The 27,880-nt window shown below is 38.9% G+C and overlaps 1 protein-coding gene and 1 pseudogene across 2 annotated transcripts; one reads left to right on the top strand and one right to left on the bottom strand.

Annotated features, from left to right (window-relative positions):
- The first annotated feature begins 5,262 nt into the window (after positions 1-5,262).
- LOC308611693 (ferritin light chain-like) lies at positions 5,263-5,953 on the top strand (annotated as a pseudogene). Its single transcript has one exon. The product of its transcript is annotated as a ferritin light chain-like (transcript).
- Positions 5,954-10,432: 4,479 nt separating this feature from the next.
- On the bottom strand, positions 10,433-13,739 carry LOC308611694 (UDP-N-acetylglucosamine--peptide N-acetylglucosaminyltransferase 110 kDa subunit-like). The gene has a single exon (XM_081260384.1). It carries the CDS (start codon positions 13,619-13,621, stop codon positions 10,481-10,483), a length of 3,141 nt encoding a protein of 1,046 aa, XP_081116510.1. The 5' UTR covers positions 13,622-13,739; the 3' UTR covers positions 10,433-10,480.
- Positions 13,740-27,880: the final 14,141 nt, after the last annotated feature.

Here is a 27,880-nt window from a genome sequence, read left to right on the forward strand (position 1 = left end):
CAGAAAGACAACAGGAAAGTCTTCAATCACGTGAAAACTAAACATCACAATTCCAAATAACTCATGGGTAAAAAAGACAGCAGCAAGGAAATATTTTTTAATGCATAGAATAAAAGGAAATGGAGATATAACAGATCAAAGTTTGCAGAATGAAGTGAAAGCAATGCTGAAAGGGAAGTCTATAGCACTAAATTGGGAAAGAAAGTGTTTCAAAGCAATAATCTAATTTTCTATATTACAACAGTAAAAAGGGAAGAGGAAAAAACACTAAACAAGCAGAAGGAAGGAAATAATAAAGATGAAATAGAAATCCATGAAACTGAAAACAGGAAAATAGGGGGGGAAAATCAATGAAACAAAAGGCTGGTTCTTGGAAATAAACAATCTAATCAATAAAGATCTAGCAAGACTGATAAAGATAAAAAGATGGATGGCACAAACCACAGATATCAGAAATGCAACCAGGGATACCATGGCATATCCTGCAGGTTAATAAGGGACAAGTTGTTATGAACAAGTCTACACTATAAATTGAAAAATGTAGGTGAAATGGGCCAATGCTTCTACACTCAAAACTACCAAAACTCAGCCAAGATGGAATAGATAATCTCAATTTTCCTGTAACCATTAGAAACACTGGTTTTTCATTTAAAAACTCCCAAAAGGAATATTCAGGTTTAGATGTTTCACTTTTGCCCAAGACATAAAGAATTAACACCAATTTTACATGATTTGATAAGAAATAGAAGTAGAAGGAACAGTTCCTAATTAAATTTATGAAGCCAGTATTACCTTGATACCAAAACCGGACAGGGATATGATAGAAAGAAGAAAACTACAGACCAATATTTTTTATGAAATTGGCTGTAAAAATCCTCTGCCAAATATTAGCAAATTAAATCCAGAAATATATAAAAAGAATAATATACCATGACCAAGTGGCATTTATTCTAGTTATGCAAAGTTGGTTAAATATTTGAAAATCAAACAATATTATCCACCATATCCAATAGATTAAAGGGAAAAGTCATGTGATCCTATCCAATAATGCAGAGAAAGCACTTGACAAAATCCAATCTCATTCATGATTGTAAAAAAAGAAGAAGAAAGAACTCCAAGCAAACTAGGAATAGAAAAGGAACATACTGAAACTCATAAAGATGATCTACAAACAACCTATACCGACATTATATTTAACTGTGAAAGACTGAATGCATTCTCTGTAAGATCAGAAACAAGGCACGGATATCTGCTCCCACGACTTTTATTAAATATATTACTGGAGGTTCTAGTAAGAAAATAAAGCAAAAATAAATAAATACATACATTTAAAAGTTAAATTTTTAAAAAGTTCATTTAAAAGATAAAAGGACTATTCCTACTATGTTGAATAGGAAGGAATATATCCTACTGAATGTTGAAGAGTAATATATCCTATTATATTGCCTAAGGAAAAGTAAAACTGTCTGTGTCTGAAGAGGACATGATAATCTAAATGGAGAAAATACCAAGGAATCCACAAAAAGCTTGAGAAATAATATTAGTTTGTAAATGTTTTAGAGTACAAGATCAACACAATTTTATCACATTATATATTAATAACTAATGTGTAGAAGCTTAAATTAAAATATGTGATGCCATTTACAACTGACCTAAATAAATACTTAAATACAAGCCCAATAAGACATTTATAGGACCTCTATACTGAAAATTACAAAATGCTGATGAAGAAAAAATTTAAAGTCCCAAACAAATAGGGAGACATACCTTGTTCATGGATTAGAAAACACAACATAATAAAGATGTCAATTCTCCCCAAGTTAAGAGGCTTAACACAATTACTCTTAAAATGCCCTCAAGGTTTTTGCGGATATAGACAAGCTTTTTCTAAGATTTATATGGTAAGAAGAGGCTGAAGAATAGCTAAAACAATTTGTAAAGGAAGATTAAAATGGGAGGAATTAATCCACCCAATTTCAAGACTTTGCAGTAATTTTGGAGGGTAGATACATAGATCAATGGAATGGAATAGAGAACCCAGAAATAGACTGACATAAATACATTTAACCTGTTTTTGACAGCAGTGCAAAAGCTATCAAGGAAGAATAGACATTTCAAAAAATGGTACTGAAACAGTTGGACATCCCTCGACAAAAACAAACAAAAAATGAACCTTAACCTAAACCTCCACACCTTACACAAAAATTAAATCAAAGTGGATCATAATCTTAAATGTAAAAGCAGGACATTTTTAGAAAAAAAAATAGGAGAAAATCTTTGGCATCTAGAACTAGGTGAATAATTCTTAGACTTGACACCAAAAGTATGATCAATAAAAGCAAAAACTGATAAATTGGATCTCATCAAAATGAGTTAAAAATGCTTCATAGAAGATCCTTTTAAGTGGATGAAAACTCAAATTACACAGTGGGAAAACATATTTGAAAATCCCATATGAGACAGATGACTTGTATCTATAATATACAAAGAACTCTCCAAACAACTTAAAAAAATCCAACTAGAAAATAGGCAGAAGACAGGAACAGACATTTCATGGAAGAGAATATACGCATGGCAAAGAAGCACATGAAAAGATGCTCAACATCATTAGCATTAGGGAAATGCAAATTAAGACCATAATGAGATATCAGAGAATAACTAAAATTATAGTGACAACATCAAATGCTGGTGAGTACGTAGAAAAGTTATATCACGTCACTGGTGGGAAAATAAAATGGTTTAGCCACTCTGAGAAACAGCTTGACAGTCTCTTTTAATCCTAAAAGTAGATTCACCCTACAATGCAGTAATTGTACTCTTGAGCATTTATCCAAAAGAAACAAAAACTTAATTAAGTTCCCACAGAAACTTACACATAAATGTTCATAGCAGTTTTATTTATAATAGCCAATAACTGGCAACTACCCAAATGTCTTTCAATGGATGAATGTTGAAACAAATTGAGATAAAATCTTATGATAGAAAACTACCGAGCAATGATAAGGAACAAATTATTAATATATGCAAACATTAAAATGAACTTCAAGGGAATGATGCTGAAGAAAAAATTTTTAAAAGCCAATCTCCGAAGATTAAGTAATTCATGATTATGTTTACATATTATTCTTAAAATAACAAAACTGTGGAGATGGAGAACAGATTAGAAGTTGCCAAGGGTTAGAGATGGGGGTAGAAGGTACAGTGGGGAAACTTTGTGAGGTTTTTGTGGTCCCAGTACAAATAATACAGCACTCTTGGTTTTAATCCCTAAAGATTTTTTAAAACAATTCCTAATAAGAGGTGTCCAGATAATTAGCAATGGCAGCAGATTACAGGTATAGCTCCCCAACATGACAACTTCAAAAGAGATTGTACTAATTCAATGCATATGTTAATGTTAAAAAGGCCAGTCACAGTACTTAAATGGTATATATCTTAACGATATTATCCTAAGTATCTAGCTATACCAGATGGACTAGCAGGATTTTCTGTACATTCAATCTTATTTAAGACAGGAAATCTTATAATAAGAGAGTTAAAAAAAGAAAAAGAAAAAACAACACACCTCAACTCATAGGAAGATGAGGTGAAAAAAGGAGCAGTGGTTCAAAAGCTTAAGCAGTGGCACCTAAATTTGGCTGCATATTAGAATCATCTGAAGCACTTTTTAAAAACCCTCACACTGACTGTTGGTCATCCTAGACCAATAAAATAACTTTAAATCTCCTCAGACGATGCCAGTGTCTAGCCAGAACTGAGAACCAGCGGACTAAGCAGAAGGGGATGTTTCTACAAAGATTTCTTAACAATAAGTCCTTTCACCCAATCAGATTTACCTTCCCACAAAGGGGTAAAGAAGGCTAGATGTTGTCCATACTTGCTTAGCTTTAATTAGCACTTGTGACTTGCCCAAATCCTAGATCATGTTTCCCCTAAATTTCATGTTATTCCCTAAGTTTTTCAAATCCAGGGCTAAGGGGTTTGCCAGGATGAGATTTTAAGTGTTCACACAGGGGAAGTCCCTGGCAAACCAGGACAGCGGTCACTCTACATTGAATTGTAAAGTATCCTAAATAACCCTGCCACTGCTCCCAGATACTAGTCTGTGCCAACCAGTGGAGAAAAGGCATTCTCCATTACTACCACGGCAAATGCTGCTGTACTTGCCTTGGCTACTCCCTATCTTTTCCAGGCGTCACTCCCCTTCACCTGCTGGTGGACGCTTTGGCAGCTGACAATGCAGATATTTTCAAACTTTAAGGTGAATAAAAATCATCTGGAGGGCCAGTTATAACAGAGATCACTGAGCCCCACTAGAGTTGCTGATTCCATAGGGCTGGGATAGGGCCCTAAAACTTGAATATCTGACACATTATCAGGGGACGCTGGTAAAGCTGGTCAGGTTGTTACCGAATGCAGGTTCGTGTGTCTGAAGCACAGTGAGGCCAAACAAACCTAAAGGTTGGAGTCTGGAGAAGAGAAAGGTTTATTGCAGGATCGAGCAAGGAGAGGGGTGGTCCGTGTTCCAAAACCCCTGAAATCTCCAAAGGATTTCAGCAAAGCATTTTTAAAGGCCAGGTGAGGGAGGGACATCCCAGGGCATGTGATCAGCTCGTGCACAATCCTCTGATTGGCTGATGTTGAGGCCACAAGGCAGGTAACATTATCCATCCTTAGGTGCCAGAGGGTCTGGGGGCTACGTGCTCATGATCATCAAGGAGTTCATTTCTTCCATTGGGTGGTGGTTTTTAGCATCTGAAAACTCAAGAAATATGCCTGAGATACTATTATCTGAGTACTTCAGAGAGAAACTACAATAGAGGATATGGGGGATGGGTCTGTCCTAGGAAGGCCCCATAGGGTACTGCTTAGTTACAAGGTGACCATACTTTGAGAACCACTGCTCTAGTGGCTTGGAATGTTAAGAAAGCAATGGAAGAATCCTTTCCCAGATCTAGATTCTAGTATCACCAGCTATTTTGGTGGGAGGAAGGGTAAGTTTTGTCCTTGCTTGGACTTCTTGTTCATTTATATCAAAGCCTATTTGAGGCAGTGCGTTCGGCAGTCCTGCAGATCTGTCTTTTGCTTCAACAGTGTTTGGAATGAACAGACCCAGGGACGCTCCTTGCTCCAGCCCCCGACCACCTTCCAACCTTTCTTCCTTTCGCAACCTTTGGAATCAGACACTCAGCTATCCTCAGCCTCCAGGACAGGCCAACACCAGTTTTTGAGCTTAGCTCCTTATCACTGATCAACCACGAGTTCACAGGTTCGTCAGAATTATTCCACCGAGGTGGAGGCCGCCGTCCACCGCCTGTTCAACATGCATCTGTGGACACTTACCTCTCTCTGAGCATCTATTTCGACAGCAACAATGGGACTCTGGACAGTATGGGCCACATTTTTCGCCAACTGGCTGAGGAGAAGTGTGAGGGCGCCCAGCGCCTCTTGAAAATGCAAAACCAGTGCTGCGGCCGCGCCCTCTTCCAGGATGCGCAGAAGCCTTCTCAGGATGAGTGGGGTAAAACCCAGGATGCTGTGGAAGCCGCCATTCTTAGGGAGAAGAATCTGAACCAGGCACTAACGGATCTGCGCGCCCTGGGTCCTGCCCGTGCAGACTCCCAGTTCTGTGATTTCCTGGAGAGCCGCTTCCTGGAGGAGCAGGTAAAACTCATCCAGAAGATGGGAGACCACCTGACCAACCTCCGCAGGCTGGCTGGTCCGCAGGCTGTGCTGGGCGAGTATCTCTTTGAAAGGCTCACCCTCGAGCCAAACAGGAGTCTCTGAAGTCCAGCCGCGTCTGAGGAGACCCTCTGGCGTCAGAGCTTCTGCCTGAAGCCCCGCTCTGCAGCCACTAGGCAGCTTTGTAACCGCCCTGGAGCCCTCTCCCAAGCCTTGGACCAAATGGAAACAATAATGCTTTTTGCAGAAGGAAAAAAAAAAGCCTATTTGAAATACAAACAGAATAAAGTGAAAAAAAGAAATATATACATATATTCACGTTCTTTTAACATATGAATTGCCCCACTTTATCTGTGTGAAATAAGTTTGTTCCCATTATTGGGCTGGTTCTCAAGCTTTGCTGCTCGTTTGAATTACCTAAAGAGCTTTGAAGAAAAACATTGGTGTCTGGGTCCCAGCCCCAGAGATTTTGATTCAGTAGGTCTAGGGAGGAGCCTGGGCACGGGAAGGTCTCAGAGTTCCCCAGGTGATTCTAATGTGCAGCAACTTTGTGAACCACCTCTTGGCTTCAATGCAGCTAGTCATCAGATATTAAATCTAAGACACATGGACTACTAGTGCGTGAGCTCTGTCGCTAGGTGTATTCCATTTTCTTTCTCCTGGAAGATTCGTGCCAGGGAAAATGATTGATAGTTGTGTTACTTCTCTGAAATGGATGGAAATTTCCAATTAGCGTGAACAGGGGAGGGTGAATGGGTGAATGCAATAAGGTGTATCATTTACGTATTGCCCTATGTGTATGGCTAGAAGCTTTTGCAACTGAGGTCTGCCCTACTTTTCATGCTAATGGTAATGCTTGTCCTCCTAATGCAGCCGTAAACTTTATAAGCCCATAGGTAGACAGCATCACAAAATATTTACCCCTCCCCACTGGCCCACTCTCAAGCTTCACTCCCCTTCCCCAATACACAAATGTACATCAGTGCACTTGAGACCAATATCAACATACTGACCTTCAATTCTTCTACTCTGCAGCTTCCCTCTTATCAGGAGATGTCAGCATTTAGTGCAAGGACAAATGCTTGCCTCTTGAGGAGTAATGTAGACAAAGCCTCCAAGAGACAAATAGCCCTCAGGGAGGGGGAAAAGGTCTTTCAAAAAGGTTAATGCCCAGAGGAGGCATTTTCAGTCATCTCAGCTTAGAGGTCAAATATCCAAAATTAAAAAGGTTAAAAAAAGAAGAAGAAAGCAAGGAAGAAAAGAAGGAAACAATTTTCTTATCTCATAGTAATAAGGCAGTTTTCCTTAAAAAAAAAGACTTAAGCCTTAAATTCTCTTTCCTAATCAAAATGTGCTTTTCCATCTTTAGACTATTCCTCTTATATCCTGTATTATTCATGATGTTTAATTCTTGAAATAGCACATGGCTGAAAACAGAAGCTAACCTCTTGTTCACTATGAATTAAATCTTCTTTTCCTAGGACCCGTCTACAATGTACAATTTGGGGTTGGCCAACATAATTATTTTCTCTGAAATACGTTACAGCATTTTGCCTTTTCAATATATAGTTATACAATACATTGTTAACACAACATATTTAATATAGTCAATATAGTAAATACAACTATAACACACATGATATGATGCCACTTTGGTGATTTTCTTCATCCATGTAATTCTGAAATTTGACAGTATAGTTTTCATATTCTAATGAGCTGAGTATTACCTTTGCAAGGATAGAAAAATAAAATAAATTCATAATATTCTTGTGGGGTTTGCCCCTGGGGTGGATTACCATAATGGGGGGATATTTGAGCCTTTCCCCAAGTCATTAAAAATCCTCCAGCAAGCAGCCCCTTGTTCTCTCCAGGGAGTGGGGGGAAAGGATCTTTAATCATAATAATCCCGGGGGGAGAAATCTCGGAAATAAGACATCTGCTTCTGTGCCTTGTTGTTTTGCAGAATAGCAATGATTGCCTTAGCAGCTTCTATTGCCATATGTATACAATAAGTAAATGAACATAAAATTGAATAAACGCATAAAAGAAGGATAAACCCACCCAGCTTAACAAACCCACTCTCTCACCTGCTGTGCCCCGAAACATGAAAGAAAGAATCACGGGATCATAAGGATTAATAAAATAACAGCCTCTGTTAACAAAATTGACAGAAGATATAAGGATAATTTGTCTGATGTGGGACCAACAGCTTAACTAACTGCTTAATTCTTTTTTAAAGGGCAATTCATTCATTTATTGTTTAAATATTGCAAGACAACATCTGAATTTTTGTAGCACAATTTAAATGTTTTACTTTTTTGATAAAGCAGAGTATAATAGCAAAAACAATTAGTTTCCAGTAATATCTATATCTCTATTCAGAATTAAGTCTTCCACAGACATGTAACCTGGAAACAAAAGCCTGTTACAATAAGCAAAGCTTCAACGGAGTGGCTACTTTTCGGGCCAGGGAAAGGTTCATCCCTATAGGAGGATGATGTGCTATGTAAAATGGCTGCAAGGTCACAGCCTTGAGGGCGTTGGAAGTCTAGTATCCTATTCCACATTAAGTAGTTCGGGGAACTTCAAATGTCTGTTCATCTGCAACCAAGCTGGCAACCTTTAACTGATATTTCAAGCAGGTAAGAAATAAATGAAAAGAAATCCCTACATTGATGTTCCTTGATTTACACTGTTAAATGGTTCATTAACATGTAACTCTGGCTAAGAATTACATTTGAGACTCCTTGCCCAGATTTTGGTTAACAGTACAAATCTTTCAGAAATTCATGTTTTTATTAATCAATAATTTGTCAGCTAGGATACGTTCAGGCATCAGCTACAACTTCAAAATAGGTGCACTGCCTCAGCGCTTTGGAAAGACATAATCTAAAACACTAATAGCAGACAAAATATCTGTTACTAGACAGAATATGTGTAGTACAGCAAGACAAAAACATATTCATATGTGTCACGGACCAGCCTCAGAAAGAGGATTTCACCGCCCAGGGTCAGAAGGGACGGGGTAAGGAACTGAAGTAGCACCGACGAATGGGGTCAGAAGGACCAAGACAACTGATGGTTGCAAGGCAAGTTTTATTATGTTACAGTTGCAGATTATATCGACTAGAAAAGGGAAGGTTGCCAGACGGTGGTTTACATTATCTAATGACTGTCTCGGCTCAAGGTTAACTTCCCTGGGAGAAAACCCATAAACCCAGAATCATCCAAAATAACCTGCACGTGCAGGGTGGAGACAGATTGGCTTGTCTCATTTTACATTCTTTCTGATTTCTGGGCCCTGGTGATTTATCTCCCGTGGAATGGAACAAGGAGGGGAACAAGTAGGGACAGTCCCTTCGAGCAGCGGCGGCATGCCTGGCATGTCCGTAGCCTGCTCTCAAGGCTGACTGCTTCCCACACATATGTTGGCTTGTTTAAGCCTCAAGCCCTCGATCCTTTGATGAAATACAATAATTTCATTCCTATGGTTTTCAATACCAAAAACTCAACCTCCAGGAAGGCTAAAGTCTAATTTGTACTCCAAACCAAGTAGCAGTGCAGTTCGCTACTACTGAGGCTGAATCCATAAAGACTTCAAGACCACGACCAGAAGACAAGTTATTATATATAATACCCTAGAAGGCCTGAAACATAATTATCATATACATAGCTGGTCCTTCAGAGCTTTTCACCTATAACATGTTTTTTGATGAAAGTTATTTAATGTACTGGAGATAACTGTGACTTACTGATCAAATATTTGAATACTTATACTTACCTGGGATTTCATTTCTGCTGAAAGAAAAAGGAAGAACAGGACTCACCTAAAAAAAACAAACTTTAGAAATGAAAGTAAAAATCTTATCACACACTCTCACTTTTGGAAGCAGCATAGAGGGGCAGTCAATGGTAAAACACTGGTGAAATAGGTCAAAACTCTAGGCCAAAAATCCATTATTATTATCGTCAGTGACAGTACCACAACTGTGCCCTTCATAATTAATAAGCACTCCTAACAATCTTCATTTGGCACCAGATGATGTGTTGAAGAGAAACACTCTGGGAGGTTTTGAATCACACTTGGTATTTTGTTAGCCAAGTTACAGGAGAATTTTTAAAGTGGGGGGAAGGGAAGAAGGAAACGGACCAGAAAAAGAATTGAAGCCATCATCTACAGACCAACAAAGCACTGAGAGTTCCAAACGTTATGTCAGACACTAAAGTGACTGATAGAGGCTCAAGTGGTTTATAAAACCTATAAAAAGACTACACCAGCAAAGTCCCCATTTATCGGTAGAGTTCAGAAACTAAAACAAGGAATATTTTAGCCTAAAACCTTATCTCAAGAGAATCATATACACTTCACATGAATAAAAATACCTGAAACCAAACATTTTTAAAAGCTCCAATACCCAAAATAGAAAGAAAAAAATTAATTCAGAAGACTCAATCAATCCGTGATAATCACAAAACGGCCGGGCAATCTCTATCTCCCTTCCACACTAACCATCCATCCCCTGGAAGACCAAGGGAGATCAGACCTTCCAGACTTACCTTCCAGACCTTCCAGACACCTGGCTGCTGCAAAATTCGATGGAGACTCCTTGTGGAACAGCAGTTTCGCATCTCTTGGGTCTCTCCCTATCGTGATCATGCAGGAAGCAAGTCTGGCTGTGCTATTCCTTATCATTGTCTGTCACCCATCTGCACCATGCTATTGAAAAAGTAGTTTCCTTTCCCCCAGAAGGTTGAGGCTCAGCTACAGGGGTAATTCTCCTGGGCACACAGTCATTATTTAGGCCGACTCAGTGACTTCAACAGGCTTAATCATGTGATCAGGTTTGTTGCCAGCTGCATAATGCTCCCACATGTGTAGATAGAGCCGCTCTAGTTCCATTGTGTATTGTTTGGTGTTGAACAGAGGGCTAGATGTTCTCTGCTTCCAGACTTTGCCACGAATTTTCTTCAGGTATTCGAGATCAGTTCCCAGTTTCACAGCTATCTCTTCATATTCTTGCCGATTTTTAGCAATCAGCTCAAGACAGCCTAAACAAGTGAGCTGGGAACCTGCAACTCGGGAAGCAAGAGTCTCTCCTGGCATAGTCACCATGGGGGTCCCTGCCCAAAGGACATCCATCCCTGTGGTGTGGCCATTACAGAGTGGAGTGTCCAAGCAGACATCAGCCAGCTGGCCTCTCCGAACATGTTCCTCTTTAGGAGCAACAGGGGAAAAAATGATACGGTTCGGGGGAAGGCCCATATTTTGTGCGTACTGTTGAATATTAGCTTCTCCTGCTGCTGGAAAACGCAACAGCCACAGTACACTATTGGGAACACGCTTCAGAATATTTGCCCACATCTGCAAAGTAGATGGGTCAATTTTGTATAACTGATTAAAGTTACAGTACACAATGGCATCTTCTGGTAACCCATACTGAGAACGTGTGGTTACAATAATGGTACGGGGAACCTCCTCTCCAGTGGCAGCCTTATTGTTGATCAGGGTAGTTGCCAGGCCATTGCTAATACTGAATCCATTTATTGTAATCTGAATTTGTCCTCTGTTAATCATTTCAATAACTGCTTCTGCAACAGTATTCATAGGAATGACAGGCATATTAAGAGCTGTATTACTGCTGTCTGTGTTGTCTTCTCCATCAGGACATTTCATCTTGACTATTTGCACATCTGATAGACTATCAAGAAATGCTTGGAGGCCGATGCCATTCAGCACAATCCGATTGTCATAAATGTGCCCATTGGACTTAAAATCGATGACGGCTTTTTTCTTCAGGTGCGGGAACATATTAGCATGATCACCAATAAAGAACGTATGGGGCATATAAGCCAGTTTCTCAGAATACTGCTCAGCAACTTCAGCAGGTGACGTTTCCTGATCAGTGATGATATAATCCATGAAAAGCACGCCACTAGTCCCAGGGTACCCCAGCCACATTGCCTGAATAGGAGCTGGCCTGAGAGCAAAGAGTTCATTTCGAGCACCCCTGGTATAACCATTCATATTTACAAGGATGTGTATACCATCTTGATGGATGCGATCAGCTGCTTTCCCATTGCATGGAATCTGAGAAAGATCAGTGAAATGATTGGCTTCTGCCATCACCTTCGCTCGGAAGTTTGTGCCATCATGTGGGCTCAGGGCATGACAGAATATCTCAAATTTATCAGAATTGTGAATGCCTGGAATAGACTGCATAAGGTGAGAAGTAGGATGGTTCCCAAAGTCAGAACTCACGTATCCTACATGCAGTCGACCGTCACTGAGCTTCAAGTCTTTTGGATGTTCATACGGTGGTTTATGAAGGGCACTTATATTAGCCAAGCAGAGGTTCCCATGCCTCTCAGCAATAGCCTTCCTGAAGCCATGAGGAAGAGGATAGAGCATACTATGATGAGGCTGCACAGAAGGCAACCTATTCTTCTCCAACTGGTCAGCCACAATGCTGACCAACTTCTTCATTCGCTCATCATAGTCTGTCCAATCACAGACAACCTGCAGGCAATGAGCCAAATTACAATAAGCGTCAGGAAAATCAGGTTGAAGCTTCAGAACAGTGCGATAAGAAGCAATTGCTTCTGGAATATTCCCTGAATCCTGGTGAATGGAAGCCAGATTGCTGTGGGCATCCGCAAATGCAGGGTTGATCTGCACGGCACGAGTATAACACTCTAAGGCTCCCTGAACATCCTGCATATCCCATAGAGTGTTTCCCATATTACAGTACGCATCAGCAAAGGTAGGACTGATTCGAATAGCCTCCTTATAATGCATCAGAGCTTCGTGCAGTTTTCCCTGCTGCTTCAATACACTTGCTAAATTTGAATGGGCATCAGCAAAGTCTGGGCAGAGCTCTAATGCTTTACGATACAAGCGAACTGCCTCTTCACTGTTTCCCTGTTCTCCTTTGATATTGGCTAGGTTATTCAGAGAGTCTGCATGGCGGGGACACAGCCGGAGAGCTGTATGATAACAATCTTCTGCTTCAGCAACACTGCCCTTCTCTTTGAGAGCGTTGGCTAGGTTGCAGTAAGCATCAGGGAAATGTGGTTGCAATTCAATAGCTCGCCTGTAGGTGTCTATTGCCAGATCCATCAGGCCTTGCTCATAGTATACACAAGCCAGGTTGCCATGTACCACTGCATGATTTGGACTCAAGCTTAGGGCACGAAGGTAAGCTGCCACAGCTCTGTCAAAAATCCGTGCCTCATTGAAGACATTTCCTAAATTGATATAAGCATCCAGAAAATTGGGGTCAAGGGTGACAGCCTTTTCAAAGTGATGAATTGCAAGCCAAATCTCCCCTTGTGCATTGAAAACACAGCCAAGATTACTCCAAGCTACTGCAAAGTTCGGTTGCATCTCAATTGCTTTCAAATAACATGCCTTGGCTTCTTCTAAGCCACCCAGGGCTTTGAGCAGGTTCCCCAGGTCACTGCGAACACAGTACAAAGAAGGATTGTACTGAAGAGCAGAGACGTAAGCTTGTACTGCTCCTTCCATGTCGCCTGCTGCTACCAAAGCGGCTGCCAGGTTAATATAACCATCGATGAAATCTGGTTTGAGACGCAATGCATGCCGGTAATGCTCAGTTGCTTCCTGCAACTGCCCTCTTTCCTTGTACACATTCCCCAAATTCGAATAGGCTTCTGCCAGAAGAGGGTTCTGTTTAATTGCCAGAGTACTAAAGTGGGCAGATCTGTCCAGCCTTCGACACTGGAAGTGTATAGATGAAAGTAATAAAAGTACACCAGTATTGCCTGGCTCTTGTCTCCAGAGCTGCATGCAGTGTCTCTCAGCTGTCTCAAAATCTCCTGCCTGATATTCTCGATGTGCCAGCTCAGCTAACCCTTGGAAGGAAAGCATACGTTTCGTTGGTTCTGTGCTGTCGGCCACGTTGCCCACGGAAGACGCCATCTGGAGCTTCTGGAGAGAGTGAAAAAAGGGAGTAATTGAGTCCCGCTGCCGCCACTACTGGCAAGAATGTTTCTAGTGGTAGCAAACACGAGCGCAGCAGCCGTACCACTGCTTTGGCACGCTTAAGCAGCGGCAACAGTTACAGGCACCGAACCTTAGGAACTATGGTTGGCCATCTACCTCTCATGCTCTTGAAATCTTAATTCTTAACCCTGCCCTCTTCCTCCATTTTTCTCCTAATCAGGGAATAAAAATTACCTATCCATTTGCCTTAGAAGAAATCAAAAGTCAGTAGGCCAAACACTTTTCAAAATATTGTTTTCTGTCCAGTTGGAAATGAAATACATGATTGACTTTTCTTCATCATTCATATAGTCAACGTGGAGAACATTAGGGCCGTGAATTTCAATACAGTAAGATGAGAAAATTTTAAATTGGCCTTCCCAAACCACTAATAAGTAACCGATGTTGTATAGAATGCTAAAATCTTAGAGACTGAGTTTGATATTTTAAAAGTTCTGCAAACATTAGCTAATTTCTCCTCATCAAATTTCTCATGCCTCAAACCTGAGTATCACTTTTTAAAAGATAAATTTATTTTTATTTATTTATTTATTTTTATCTTGGCTGCGTTGGGTCTTCAGTGCTGCGTGCAGGCTTTCTCTAGTTGCGGCGAGTGGGGGCTACTCTTTGTTGCGGTGTCCGGGCTTCTCATCACAGTAGCTTCTATTGTTGTTCCACAACTCTATGGGTTCCTTTTTAGGTCCTACGAAGAACCCTAGAAATTAGTTCATGTCATTATAGGTTTTTGCAAAATTGTCAAAAGTGAGATATTTTTATTTCCATCAGGTAAGTCCAGCGTCTATTTCTTTGTCAATTTTCCTTCTATCATATTCTGCTATGTTGGATCATATTGGATTGGTCACAGGCTTTCTTGAAATCTGGCTAAGGAGATGTTTTAAGTGAGGCTATTATGTGATTTTCAGACACCACCATATGTAACTGACTATATAATATCCCATTACAGGAATAACTTCCAGTACTCTTACTGACTACTCTACTGACTTAACTAGCACAAGACACAGAAGCGTAAGGACAAAAACCACCTTACAATATAGCCATGTCTTGCACTTCACAGCTCTCAAAGCATGTGCGTTTGAAGAAGAAAAAAAGAACTGAAAAGTATAAAACCAGAAGTTATTCTGTGGAAAATTATTTCAATCATCAGGCATGTGAAGGATAAGTCAAAGATTCAGTTTTCTTCAATGCTTAGTCAAAACGGAAATTTCCTTCTGTCAAGAATATACCCCAGGGCTTCCCTGGTGGTGCAGTGGTTGAGAGTCTGCCTGCCGATGCAGGGGACACGGGTTCGTGCCCCAGTCCGGGAAGATCCCATATGCCACGTAGCAGCTAGGCCCGTGAGCCATGGCCACTGAGCCTGCATGTCCGGAGCCTGTGCCCCACAACGGGGAGAGGCCACAACAGTGAGAGGCCAGCATACCGCAAAAAAAAAAAAAAACCCAATATACTCCAGGGGCTTCCCTGATGGCACAGTGGTTAGGAAGTCACCTGCCAATGCAGGGGACACGGGTTCGAGCCCTGGTCCGGGAAGATCCCACATGCCGCGGAACAACTAAGACCGTGTGCCACGACTATGGGGCCTTCGCTCTAGAGCCCGTGAGCCACAACTACTGAGCCTGCGAGCCACAACTACTGAAGCTTGTGTGCCTAGAGCCTGTGCTTTGCAACAAGAGAAGCCACCACAATAAGAAGCCTGCACACCGCAACAAAGAGTATCCCCCAGTCGCTGCAACTAGAGAAAGCCTGCGCACAGCAACGAAGACACAACACAGTCAAAAATAAATAAAGAAAGAAATAAAAGAATATACCCCATCAATAATGTGTGTAATGGAATGGTGTCAATGAGTATTTTATCAGAATTCCTGTAATGCACAAACCTATAGCAGTACTGAAATCAGTAATGCATTTATAATAGTAAATATTTATGAGGAAGTAATCCATAGAGGTTTTCTCAAAGTTAACAATGAACATTAATGCGACATTATCAATAATAAATTGTGATGCTGAAATAAACTTTTCTAAACTATTAATAACTAAAAGCAAACTCTAATCAACCATGTGAAAAGAAATCTATGTCTATAAACTACAAAGTTTATTTCTTACAATTTTATTTCTAAAACAGGAGGCAGTTAAAGAATATATAGCTACAAGAGTGGGGAAAAAGTTTTATAGAGACACATCTGGCAGTAGTTAATTTTCAAATGTCATTTTTCTAGATTTTGTGACACCTATAGTATTGATATTTCAAAGCATTTAACAAATTGTAATTTGAAGATTTGCTACTTCCAGGTAGAGTAAAATATTTTGAAGCAAAACAACATTTCCACTGAGAAAAATTTTAAAAGCCAAATAAAATAGTCAGCATTCAATCAAAAAGTTCTAGACATACCAAGAGATAGAATCATATGACTAAAATTCTAAGAAAAGAACAGATAATACACAAATATTTATATAAGATATTGTGTATATTTATCAGGAAAAGTCTTTATCAAGAAAAGACTTTTAAATCATCAAAATTAATATTACATTTTATTTATTTGTATATTTTATTTATATATAGATATTTAGATATTTATATAAAGAACTTAAAGTTAAAGCTCTAGTTAAGGCAGTGACAAAAGCAGTAGCAGTGGCAGTGAAAAGAAATGGTTATATTCAAGGATATTTTGTCAGTAAAAGTCCAAGATCAAATGTCTGACTGCATACATGGGATGGATAGACGGTGTGGGAAAAATCAAAGTTAACTATAGAGGTTCTAGTGAAGATGGGGTTGCCATCCCCCAACCCAAGGGGTTGCTATCATCCCCAAGGTCTAGGAGACTCAAAAGGAAGGTCATGGTCGAGGAAAAGTTAATTGCTGGGAAAATAAGACTCCCAGTCTCTCCAGCTCCTTACACTAGTTTTTTTTTAAACATCTTCATTGGAGTATAATTGCTTTACAATGGTGTGTTAGTTTCCACTTTCTAACAAAGTAAATCAGTTATACATATACATATGTCCCCATATCTCTTCCCTCTTGCAACTCCCTCCCTCCCACCCGCCCTATGTCACCCCTCTAGGTGGTCACAAAGCACAGAGCTGATCTTCCTGGGCTATGCGGCTGCTTCCCACTAGCTATCTATTCCTTATACCAGTTTTGTTTTTCTGCTCATATACGTAGCAGCATTTCATTCAAGGGGAAAGTCATTGATCTGACTGGTCAAATTAAACACCATAGTTCAAGGCACATTTACAGTGGTTAGTTCCTCCACAATTTAGAAAGTAACGTTCACAATTTCCCTCTTCCTACACTGTGGAACACATTGGCCATTCCTCCAAAGTTTCCACTCCATAGAGTGGACCAGAGATGACATTAGCCCAGAACTGAGAGCTTGGCATGAGATGGTGTCAACCCCACCTAGAGCTCTGGCATAAGTTATGACCCAACCCAGCTCTACAGAGAGTTCTGCATGGAATCTTGTCTCAGCCATAATAATGTGATTCTGTTTTTCATTTGGTTTGCTTCTTTGCTTAACTTTCCCTGGCCACTCTGACAAACAAAATTTCAGGCAATCCTGGGCCACTCACTAACTTTATTCCATCTAATGTTATCCAGATTCCCAAGAAAATTACTAACTATAAAGGGGGAAATTTGGAACATGGTGAGTTTTAGGTGCCTGAAATATACAGGTAACTGAATCCAGTTAAGTAGCAAATTATTTGGATCTCAAATATGCCAGTAGAAGAGCAGACTAAGCTCAATTTAATGTACTCTTACTGGAGACACATGTAAATTCTGGGTCAGTTTTCAAAATGTTAACAGCACATAGCTGAGATTAAAAGAAAGAAAGGAGCACCTGCATGTTTCAGAAAGTAACAGAGAAATTAAATCCAGAGAAATAAGAGCAGACTGATGTGTATGCGTTCTGTTCCTTAGTAGAGGCCTTATGTACATAGGGGCTGGAGCTAGAAATCTAACATTACCTTGAGGCCAGGAATTTAGACTCAGGATGGAACAATATGGAGAAGTTAGTACAGATATCCTACAGAACTTTCATGAGGAACTGCTTAGTCCATTAAGAGGGCCAAGGGAGGTGGTGAGGAAGATTGATATCTCTTGAAAACCTTCAGGTACAGAAAACATCAGCACCTCTGAAAAGTAGGCCTGTCCTTCCCAGAGTTGTGATGGCCAGGTTGTCACTAACCTGTAAGGCCCTGTATGAATCAGAAACTGCAAGGAGAGGAATTCAAAGAAAACCAGATGCAGGATGGGTGTGGCAATAAATCCTAGGACCCTATCAGAAACAAAATTAAAACCACTCTAGAGGGAAATTTTAACAAACCAGGGCAGAGAGTATCCTAACCAGAATAAAATAATAATTCTGAGGAAGTTCCTTTACTTATTTAAGTAAGATTCAATGCATTTCCATGGCCAGGCCCTTTAGAAGAATTCTAAAACATATACAAACAATTCATTTACATCTTATATATCCCACCATCCAGAGCAAAATTCACTTAAGAACTGTACTGGTGGAAATTGGGCAGCACTATGGAGAAAATAAAATGTGTTTACCATCAAAAAACATGAAGGTAAGAAAGATAATGTCTAATTTTTTAATTATCCTGTGGTTTCTTGAAATCTTTTGGAAACCCAAACTAGAGAAACCTAGGAGGAAATGAAGATTTAAATGTTTAGAGATTTATCAACTCATCTATAAAAGCTTTATTAATCTCTTCTTTTAATAACATTCCTGAGAGGTATAAATGTGTCCAGTGATAGGGTTGAATAAGCCTGAGAGAATTTCAATTGTTTACTATTCTTGGTCAGCTCTTAAGACCTTTCAGGAGCATCTTGATTTTCATGGCCTCATCCAACAAAAGCAGGATATTTTACAGAAAGTCCTGGGCCACTTTTCGGCTTGCTTTTGTGTTTATGCTTTTGGTTTTTTCACATCGGGCGGTACATTAGGCTACCTATTGCATACTCCCTCATTCATGCATGCATTCACTCAAACAATATTGACTGAGTTGAGACATTTAATTAACACTCAATAAATGATGTTTAGATGAATGAATGCGCTTTCTATCAAAGTAAGTGTAAGTACTGAGAAAAATTACAGAATGTATGATCCCAGCCCCACAAAAGCTTATAACTGTGTTGAGGATATAACATATGCTGATGAAATAAGTAATATATCATATTGGACAGGGTCTAAGTTCAAAAATGAGTTTTTATAAATAATCAGAGCCTAAGGAGCACAAAGAAGGGACAGTTCATTATGGCTTGAATCTATCAATAAATGTACATTTCAGATGAGATTTGAGATTGACCTCAAAGAAGAGGACTTAGATATATGAACAGAGAACAAAAAAGGCATGGTGATAGCATGTGCATAGATAGTGTGGCCAATATTTATGTTCTTCATTAAAGATAGTCAGAGATAACCCAAATGTAACTGTTTCCATGGGTCCATTCTCAGTATCCAAACAAAACGGCAAATCCTATCTTAGTAAAACTAATGAAAAACACAGTCTTTAACAAAGAGATTGTGAAGGAAAGGGGGAGAGAAAGGCTTGCATCCCACACCACACAACAAAACTTATTGAATTATTTGTTTAATTGTCTCCCTCTGAAAATTTCCTCTCCCTCTCTCGGTACGCGTCTCTTCTCCCACATCTGACCACACTCTACCAGCCATCTTTCCAGATCTTTCCAGAACTCTCCATCCTAGTTTCATTAGGCCACAATTTAAACATCTCACAGGTCTCCAGGATGCATCCCCATCACTTATTCCACAAAGACAAACAAAGGACACTTCTCAGGATCACGTTTCTTTGAAGGAAGAGGTCATGAGGAGTGATTATAAATAATATAAGGTGGAGAGCAGTGACTTAAAATACCATTTTTCACCTTAGAATGTGAATACAGGGAACTTTGGGAAACTAGAAAATCTAGAAAGGATTCACTGATAATTATTTATGTTCAATGAATAAAATAAAATGTAATAATACGGCTGAACTCTGACAGATTCACTTTTTCAAAAGTTGCTTTCACACACTTTCACTATTGGGATGTTTGATAAACACACCTTTCCTTCTTTACTTTCTTCTTTCTTTGCAGATACTGGCACCAAACTTTCAAACAATAACAACCTTCCCATAAGTCCCTTGCCAGGCAAGGTTAAGGTATAACAATCCAAACAAAGTTTTGAAGAAGATAACTGCTTGAAAGCACAGGAAAAGAGCTGGGTTTCTCTTATTCAACAGTCACATAATGAGTAATGTGTGAATTGGTTTAAAAAGTCTCTCTGCATGAGGGGCTAAGGTTAAGATTAGAACTTCTGAGGCCAGAAGAGCAAAATGACTACAACAATCCACATATTTTCAAGAGCTGCCCTTTGGATGTGAGGCATTGATTTTTCCCACTATTTTTTCAGCAACCCAACTGGTGTCTTTATTAAACGACATAAGAGAATACAGTGTGGCCAAGAAGGCTTAGATTTCCTTAGCCCCAAGTCAGATATTCTCCAGTGACTGTCCACTCAAATGAAAAAGAGAGATTTACAAGAGGAAACTGGATACAACTGAGTGTACTTTAATTTTACCTGAATTATTTGTTTTGTTTTCAATTCTCCGCTGAAGTGCCTACATTAATATATCTTTAAGAGCATTTCCTTAAGTTGAAGTATTCATTCAGTATATTCATTTACTATAATTTAGAAAAGCCAAATGATTTAGACAAATTCATTTCTATATTGCCACAACAGTGTATTGTGAACTAAATGACACCTGGCAGTTCTTTACTCAGATACTAACTCAATTAGAAGGCAGAACAAGGATACCTACCCATTCAGGGAAGGATAGGTCACTTAGCCTCTGTAGCTCTCTTAGGTCTCTTATCATCACAGTAACAAATTGAAGACTAAAAACCATATGATTATCTCAATAGATGAAAAAAAAGCTTTTGAAAAAAATTCAATATCCATTCATGGTAAAAACTCTCCAGAAAGTGGGCATAGAGGGAACACATACCTCAACATAATAAAGGCCATATACGACAAGCTCATAGCTAACATACTCAATGGTGAAAAGCTGAAAGCATTTCCCCTAAGATCAGGAACAAGACAAGGATGCCCACTCTCACCACTTTTATTGAAGGTACTTTTGGAAGTCCTAGCCACAGCAATCAGACAAGAAAAGTCAATAAATAAAAGGACTCCAAAATGGAGAGGAAAAAGTAAAACTGTCACTGTTTGCAGATGGCATGATCCATAGAAAATCTGAAAGACACCATCCAAAAATTATTAGAGCTCAAAAATGAACTTGGTAAATTTGTAGGATACAGAATTTATATCTAGAAATCTACTGTATTTCTATACACTAACAGTGAACTATCAGAAAGAGAAATTAAGGAAACAATCCCATTTACAATCGCGTAAAAAAGAATAAAATACAGAAGAATAAATCTGCCTAAGGAGGTAAAAGACCTGTACCCAGGGAACTATATGACACTGATACAAGAAATTAAAGATGACACAAACAGCTGGAAAGATATACCATGGTCACGGATTGGAAGAATTAATATTGTTAAAGTGACTATCATACCCAAGGAAATCAATGGATTCAATGCAGTCTGTATCAACATATCAAGGGCATTTTCCACAGACCTAGAACAAATAATTTTAAAGTTTGTATGGAAACACAAAAGGTCCTGAATAGCTAAAACAGTCTTGAGAAAGAAGAACACAACTGGAGGAATCATGCTCCCTGGCTTCAGACTATGCTACAAACCTACAGTAATCAAAACAGCATGGTACTGGCACAAAAACATCGATCACTGGAACAGAATAGAGAGCCCAGAAAGAAACCCATGCACTTATGGTCAATGAATCTATGACAAAGGAGGCAAGAATATGCAGTGGAGAAATGTCTGGGCTTCATTAGGGATGGTTTCATCAATTAATTTGTTTTCTTAAATGGACCATACTTTTCCATGTCTTTGTATACCTTGTGATTTTTTTGGTTGAAAATTTGTCTTTCAAATATTATAATGTGGTATCTATGGAAATCAGATTCTCCCACTTTCCCAGGGTTTCCTGGGCTTTTGATTGTTGGAGGCTGTAGTAGTCTGTTTGTTTAGGGACCTTTCCAAACTATTTTTGCAATGACTGTTTTCCTTATCGTATGTATGCACCGAAGTCTCTGTTCCTTTAGTTCATGTTTAGCTAATGTTTTGACAGAGATTTCCTTGAATTCCTGCACCTAAAACAAACAAAAATAAATACACACAAGCACATCCACATGCACACCCAAAACCACACACCTCTGCCCATTGTGCAGATTGCTGGATCACTCCTTCAACATTTAGCTGACCTGCATTGAGTTCAGGGCTCAGCCCATGGTAAAAGCTTAGAGACTCCTCTGGTGTTTTCAGAACATGCATCTTATCTCGAGTATGCATGTGGCTTTCCTAATTTCTCTGGACACATGTGTACTTTTTGTAGGTTCTAATTTCCCAAAGAATCTCCCCCAACTTTGGCTCCTGCATCTTCTGTGGTCTACTGTATTTCAATGCACAGTCTTCTGCCCCAGCCATCTGTGCTTTGTTAGTTCAACTTGCACTTTTTTGAGCATTGACCGCTGCTTTTCCAGACTGTGTTCCAAGTTAGCTAAGACAGAGATAAGCATCTTGTGTCAGTCCTTCAGGTAGCTCCCAGACAGGTTAGAACAGATACACATAATAATCTGAGAGTACAGTCTCTTCTGCTCCCTCCTGAAGCAGGATTGAGGGTCCCATTCTAGGAATGGTCTGCTGTTACTTTAAGACTATCACTGCATTAAGACTCCACCACTTTAAGACCATCACTACACTAACAGTGGATGGGGCAAGGGCAAGTAAAAATGCCACAAAGCTTTCCTGCCATTTTCAAATTGCCTCTTCCCTGGTTCACTATGTGTTTGGTTGCTATAAATCTTTGGCTGATTTCAGGACTAAGAGAAACTCAAAGAACCCCACAGCAAAAACCAGTATAATCAAACTCTCAGAAGCCAAATGACACAGAAAGAATCTTTTCTCCCAAAGGAGAAAGAAAAAAGAAATTTGTTACAAAGCAGGGATCCTCAAAAAGATTAGAGCTAATTTCCTCTATGAAACCACGGAAGCAAGAGGCCAGCCATATTTAAAGTGCTGAAAGAAAAAAAATTGTCCACCAAGAATTCTATATTTGGCCAAACTGGTTTCAAAACGTAGGGAGAAATTAACGCATTCCCAGATGAACAAAGGCTGAGGGCATTTATTTTACAACTTCCTACCACTGCCCTATGAGAAATGCTAAATTGAACCTTCAGGTTGAAATGAAAGGACACTAGACAGCATCTCGAAGCTGTAGAAAGAAATAGAAATCTCCAGTAAAGATAAATACATGGGCAAGTACTAAAGCCAGTATTGTGTTATTGGCTTGTAGCTCTACTTTTTATTTCTTACATGATTGAAAAAACAAATGTATAAAATAATCATAAATCCATGTTATTGGGCTCACAAAGTAAAAAGGTGTAATTTGTGACAATAATAATGTAAAGAGGAGGAACAGAACTGTAGAGGAACAGAGTTTCTGTGTGCTACTGAAGTTGGTTTCAATTGAAATTATATTGTTTTAACTTTAGAATGGTAAATGTCATCTTCTTGATAACCACAAAGAAAATATCAATAGACCATATGCAAAAAGAAATGAAAAGGGAATCAAGAGTTCACCACAAGAAAATCGGCTAAGCACAGAAGTCAGTAATGGAGTAAATGAGGGGCAAAAAATGCATAAGACATACAGAAAACAAGCAGGAAATAGACAGAATTAAGTTCTTCCTCATCAGTAATTTTTGAAAAAGTAAGTGGATTAAGCTCTCCAATGAAAAGATAAACATTGGCAGAATGGACTTTAAAAACAACCATAATCCAAGTATATGCTGTCCGCAAAAATCTCACTTGATTTCAAAAGACACAAGTTGCTTGAAAGTTAAAGCATAGAATAAAATATCCCATGCAAATAGTAACAAAAAAGAAGGAAAGAGAGACAGAAAAAGAAAGGAAGGAAGGAAGGAAGGAAGATAGATCTGGGATGGCTATGTTACTATCACACAAAATAAACTTTAAATCAAAAACTATCACAAGAGGAAAAGGAGGCCACTATATGTTGATAACAAGTTCAATCTATCAAGAACATAGAACACCTATAAACATATATGTACCAAACAACCCCCAAATATGTGAAGCAAACATTGACAGAATTGAAGGAAGAAATAGATAGTTCTAAAATAATAGTTGGAGATCAATACCTTGCTTTCAATAGTGGAAAACACATCTAGACAGAAGATCAGTAGAGAGGTAGGGGGACTGAATAACACATTTAACCAACTAAACCTAACAGCGTATATAGATCACTCCACTCAACAACAGCAGAATACACCTTTTTCTCAAGTACACATGGAACACTCTCCGGGAAAGACCATATGTTAGGCCACAATACAAGTACCAATACATTTTTAAGAAATTGAAATCATACAAAGTATCTTCTTTAGCCACAGTGAAAGGAAGGTAGAAATCAATAACAGAACCATTGATAGCCATTTCCCATCATGCCTGCCACACATGATATAAAGCAATGAAGGGAAAAACATAATTTACCACTTAGAAAAGTGGGAAGGAGGACATACCATTGACACAGAGTGTATGCTGTTTCCCATTGTCAGGGATAGAAATAAATTAGCATCATTTATTCATTAGTGTGTTAATTTCTTGGTCAATCATTGGGCAGCCAGTGTTTCTGCCTGATGGGAAGATTTCCTATACTCAGTGTTGAGTGGAGCCAACCTTGAAAGGGACATTTTAAAGGATTATACTGTGATGGGCTTCGCAGTACCCTTCCTCCTATGCCAGTATTTAGGCTGGGGTATTTCCATGGAGTGTGTACAATCGTAGGCCCCAGTTCACCAGAATTTAGTTTGACTCGTTCTGTTAATACATTCCCTCAGTACTTTGTCTTTTGTATCCTTTTGCATTTACTTCATTCTTTATTATCACTGCGAAACAACTTTGTTTCCTGTTCAGATGCCAAAAAGTGGATATCAATACCTCCTGAGTTTTACACATCACAGATCAGTTTTGGATATCAGGGACAGAGACAACAGCTATTTCCAATGACTTTGAGACATACTTTGAACATGTGATTAACATGTTGAGTGTTGAAATGTGTGTCGAGCTCATTACACGTGCTCTAAAAGGTTTCAAACTGCAAATATTTAAAAATCTCTATCTTTGAATCGTTTTCCTGTGCTGTCCCTTTGTGTCAGACTGTTAATATGCAGTCTGGCACCTTCAAATAATGTGGCTTTGTAACCAATTATTTACATGTTGTTTTATCCACAGAGAATCTTTTTTTTAAATAAATTTATTTATTATTTATTTTTGGCCGTGTTGGGTCTTTGTTGTGGCACACAGGCTGTCTCTAGTTGGGGCGAGTGGGGGCTACTCTTCGTTGTGGTGTGCGGGCTCCTCATTGCTGTGGCTTCTCTTGTTGTGGAGCACGGGCTAGGTGCTGGGACTTCAGTAGTTGTGGCACACGGGCTTCAGTAGTTGTGGCTCATGGACCCTAGAGCACAGGCTCAGTAGTTGTGGCACACGGGCTTATTTGCTCTGCAGCAGGTGGGATCTTCCCTGACCAGGGCTCAAACCCATGTTCCCTGCACTGGCAGGTGGATTCCCAACCACTGTGCCACCAGGGAAGTCCCCGCACAGAGAATCTTAAGGTCAAAACATACAACTCGATTAACTACACTTCCTCCTGTTCACATTTCCCTCATCTTTTCTTCATCTTCTGTCTATGTTTCCTTGGCCCTGTTTATATTAAGTGCTTTTGCCATTATATTTGATTGTTTGTATTCCGGTGAGTTACCACAATGCTTTATGAGACACGCTAGGATATAAATGCATTTAAGTAATATATATATATATATATATATATATATATATATATATACACACACACACACACACACATATATATGTAGTTTGCTTGAGTGCAGTGTTTTTTGTTTTCTGTACTGAATTCATTAGCATGGGTTGGTATAATATTTAGCATAGGTCGATATGTAATTTGTAAACTAATAAAGTCTTAAAAGTGAGGAAATAAGTCTTTCAAATTTAATTATTTATTTTAAAGAGCAGAATAGCATACATAAACAGGTGCCTAATGAAAACTTGTATTCTAATTTGGAACTCTCATGAACACCTATTCTTTTGTTCTTCTAATGGTATGATCGTAGGCCATTTGATTATTTTTATTTTTATGGCTTTAACTTTAGAATAATGAAATATTCGTAAATTTAAAAAAGTATTTTTCTTTATTTGATGGGGGTGGGATACTGGAGAAATGAAAGGTCAAACACCTATTGAGGAATCCATACTTGTCTATATAGTGTGTACTTTTATTTCAATAACTGATTTAAAATTCCTAAAAGGATGCTATAATAAGTTATTATGCCATTTTACAGACTGAATTAAGTGAATTTCAGGGAGGTATGAAACTTGCCTAAGGCTATCCAGCTGCCAAGTGGTAGAAGTGAGAATTAAATCCGGGTATACCTATCGCCAAAGTTGCTGCTCATCTCTTTACATCATCCACTTTGAATAGCCAATGCTTTTCTGCTTACAAATATGACTGAGGTTTCCAGACAGTCAACATTGCTTTTTAATCAGATAGAAAAATTACTGTTGCTTCTCTAAAGACATATTCCTTTTCCATTAAGTGACTTTAGTTGTTCAGATAATACTTCCAGACAGTAGTCATCATACAGTTGGAGACTAAGAACAGAACTCAGGGATGTGTCTAGCACTCAGTAAAGACCAACTGGGCTCACTGATGGTACTTACGGTCATTTCCTCTAGACTAAAATAATCTTATTAATAAGAGCCTAATAATTCACAGTACTGCCCTTGCCTGATTGTTTGTTCTTCTCCCTCTATCACTCTCTCTTTCCCCATATGATTATTATTTTTGACAATTTTTGGTGAATTAAATTCAGGGATTAGTATTCAGGAGCGCTAGTCACAAAAGCAGAGAATCTTAGCTCACACCAAAGGAAGAAAATAGAGAAAAAGTATAAATTATATGAATACACACATATCACACGTGTACCAACTATATGTTGCACTCCTCCAAAATCTATTTCGTATCTGCACATTTATTGTATATTAGCAGGAAGACAAGAAATGAGCGTAATGCTCTGTTTACAAGATACAGAAAACAGACCCAAATATGGAAATTACTAGCAATGAGAATGGGGAAGAAAGACTACAACAAGGAATGTAGATGATATTTTTGTTTCTTAGCTATGATGCCAAATATTGAACTTTCAACTTGAGACAAGGAGGCCATAAAAAGTTGTATTAGTTTCCTAGAGCTGCCATGACAAAGTACCAGAGACTGAGGAGGTTAAACAACAGAAATTTACTCACTCACGGGTGTAGAGGCTAGAAATCTGAGATAAGGTGTCAACAGGATTGATTTCTTCTGAGGTATCTCTTCTTGGTTTGTAGATGCCATGTTTTCCTTTGGTCTTCACATGGTCTTCTCTCTGTGCATGTCTGTGTCCTAATATTTTCTTTTTATAAGGACACCAGTCATATTGAATTAGAGCCCACCCATTTGACCTCATTTGAACTCAGTTACTTATTTAAGGGCCTTATGTCCAAATACAGTCAGATTACGAGGTATTGGGGGTTAAGACTTCCACATATTAACTTGAGCAGGACACAGTTCAGGTGATAATAGAAGATAAGAGTAATTTAAGCAAGTAAGTAACTATTGTTTACAGTGAGTTGCTTAAGGATATGTATTTACTCAAGAAAAACAAGAAGAAATTACATAACACTCTGTGTTATACAAAGATATTAAATTAATCATAACATCCTGTGAGATGGGCATTAAATTAGACTAAGCAAGAGTAAGCAACTTATCCAGAATTGTATAGTTGGTACTTTCCAGAATTTAAACCAGGTATTTTCCCAGTTCCATTCTACGTTATATATTCATTTCATTATTTGAAATGAATTTTGAGTCTTCATTTTGCTTAGTTCCTGAAGTTATATGGGGATAGAATGGAGTTGGATATTTTCAGTGACATTCACATATGGGGAAGGAAATTGAG

Source organism: Mesoplodon bidens, assembly GCF_964165515.1.
Source record: "Mesoplodon bidens genome assembly, contig: HAP1_SCAFFOLD_632, whole genome shotgun sequence".
NCBI classification, from domain to species: domain Eukaryota; kingdom Metazoa; phylum Chordata; class Mammalia; order Artiodactyla; family Ziphiidae; genus Mesoplodon; species Mesoplodon bidens.

What these genes read in the sequence shown, in the direction of transcription:
- LOC308611694 (XM_081260384.1), bottom strand. Translation starts at nt 13,621, where the DNA reads ATGGCGTCTTCCGTGGGCAACGTGGCCGACAGCACAGAACCAACGAAA.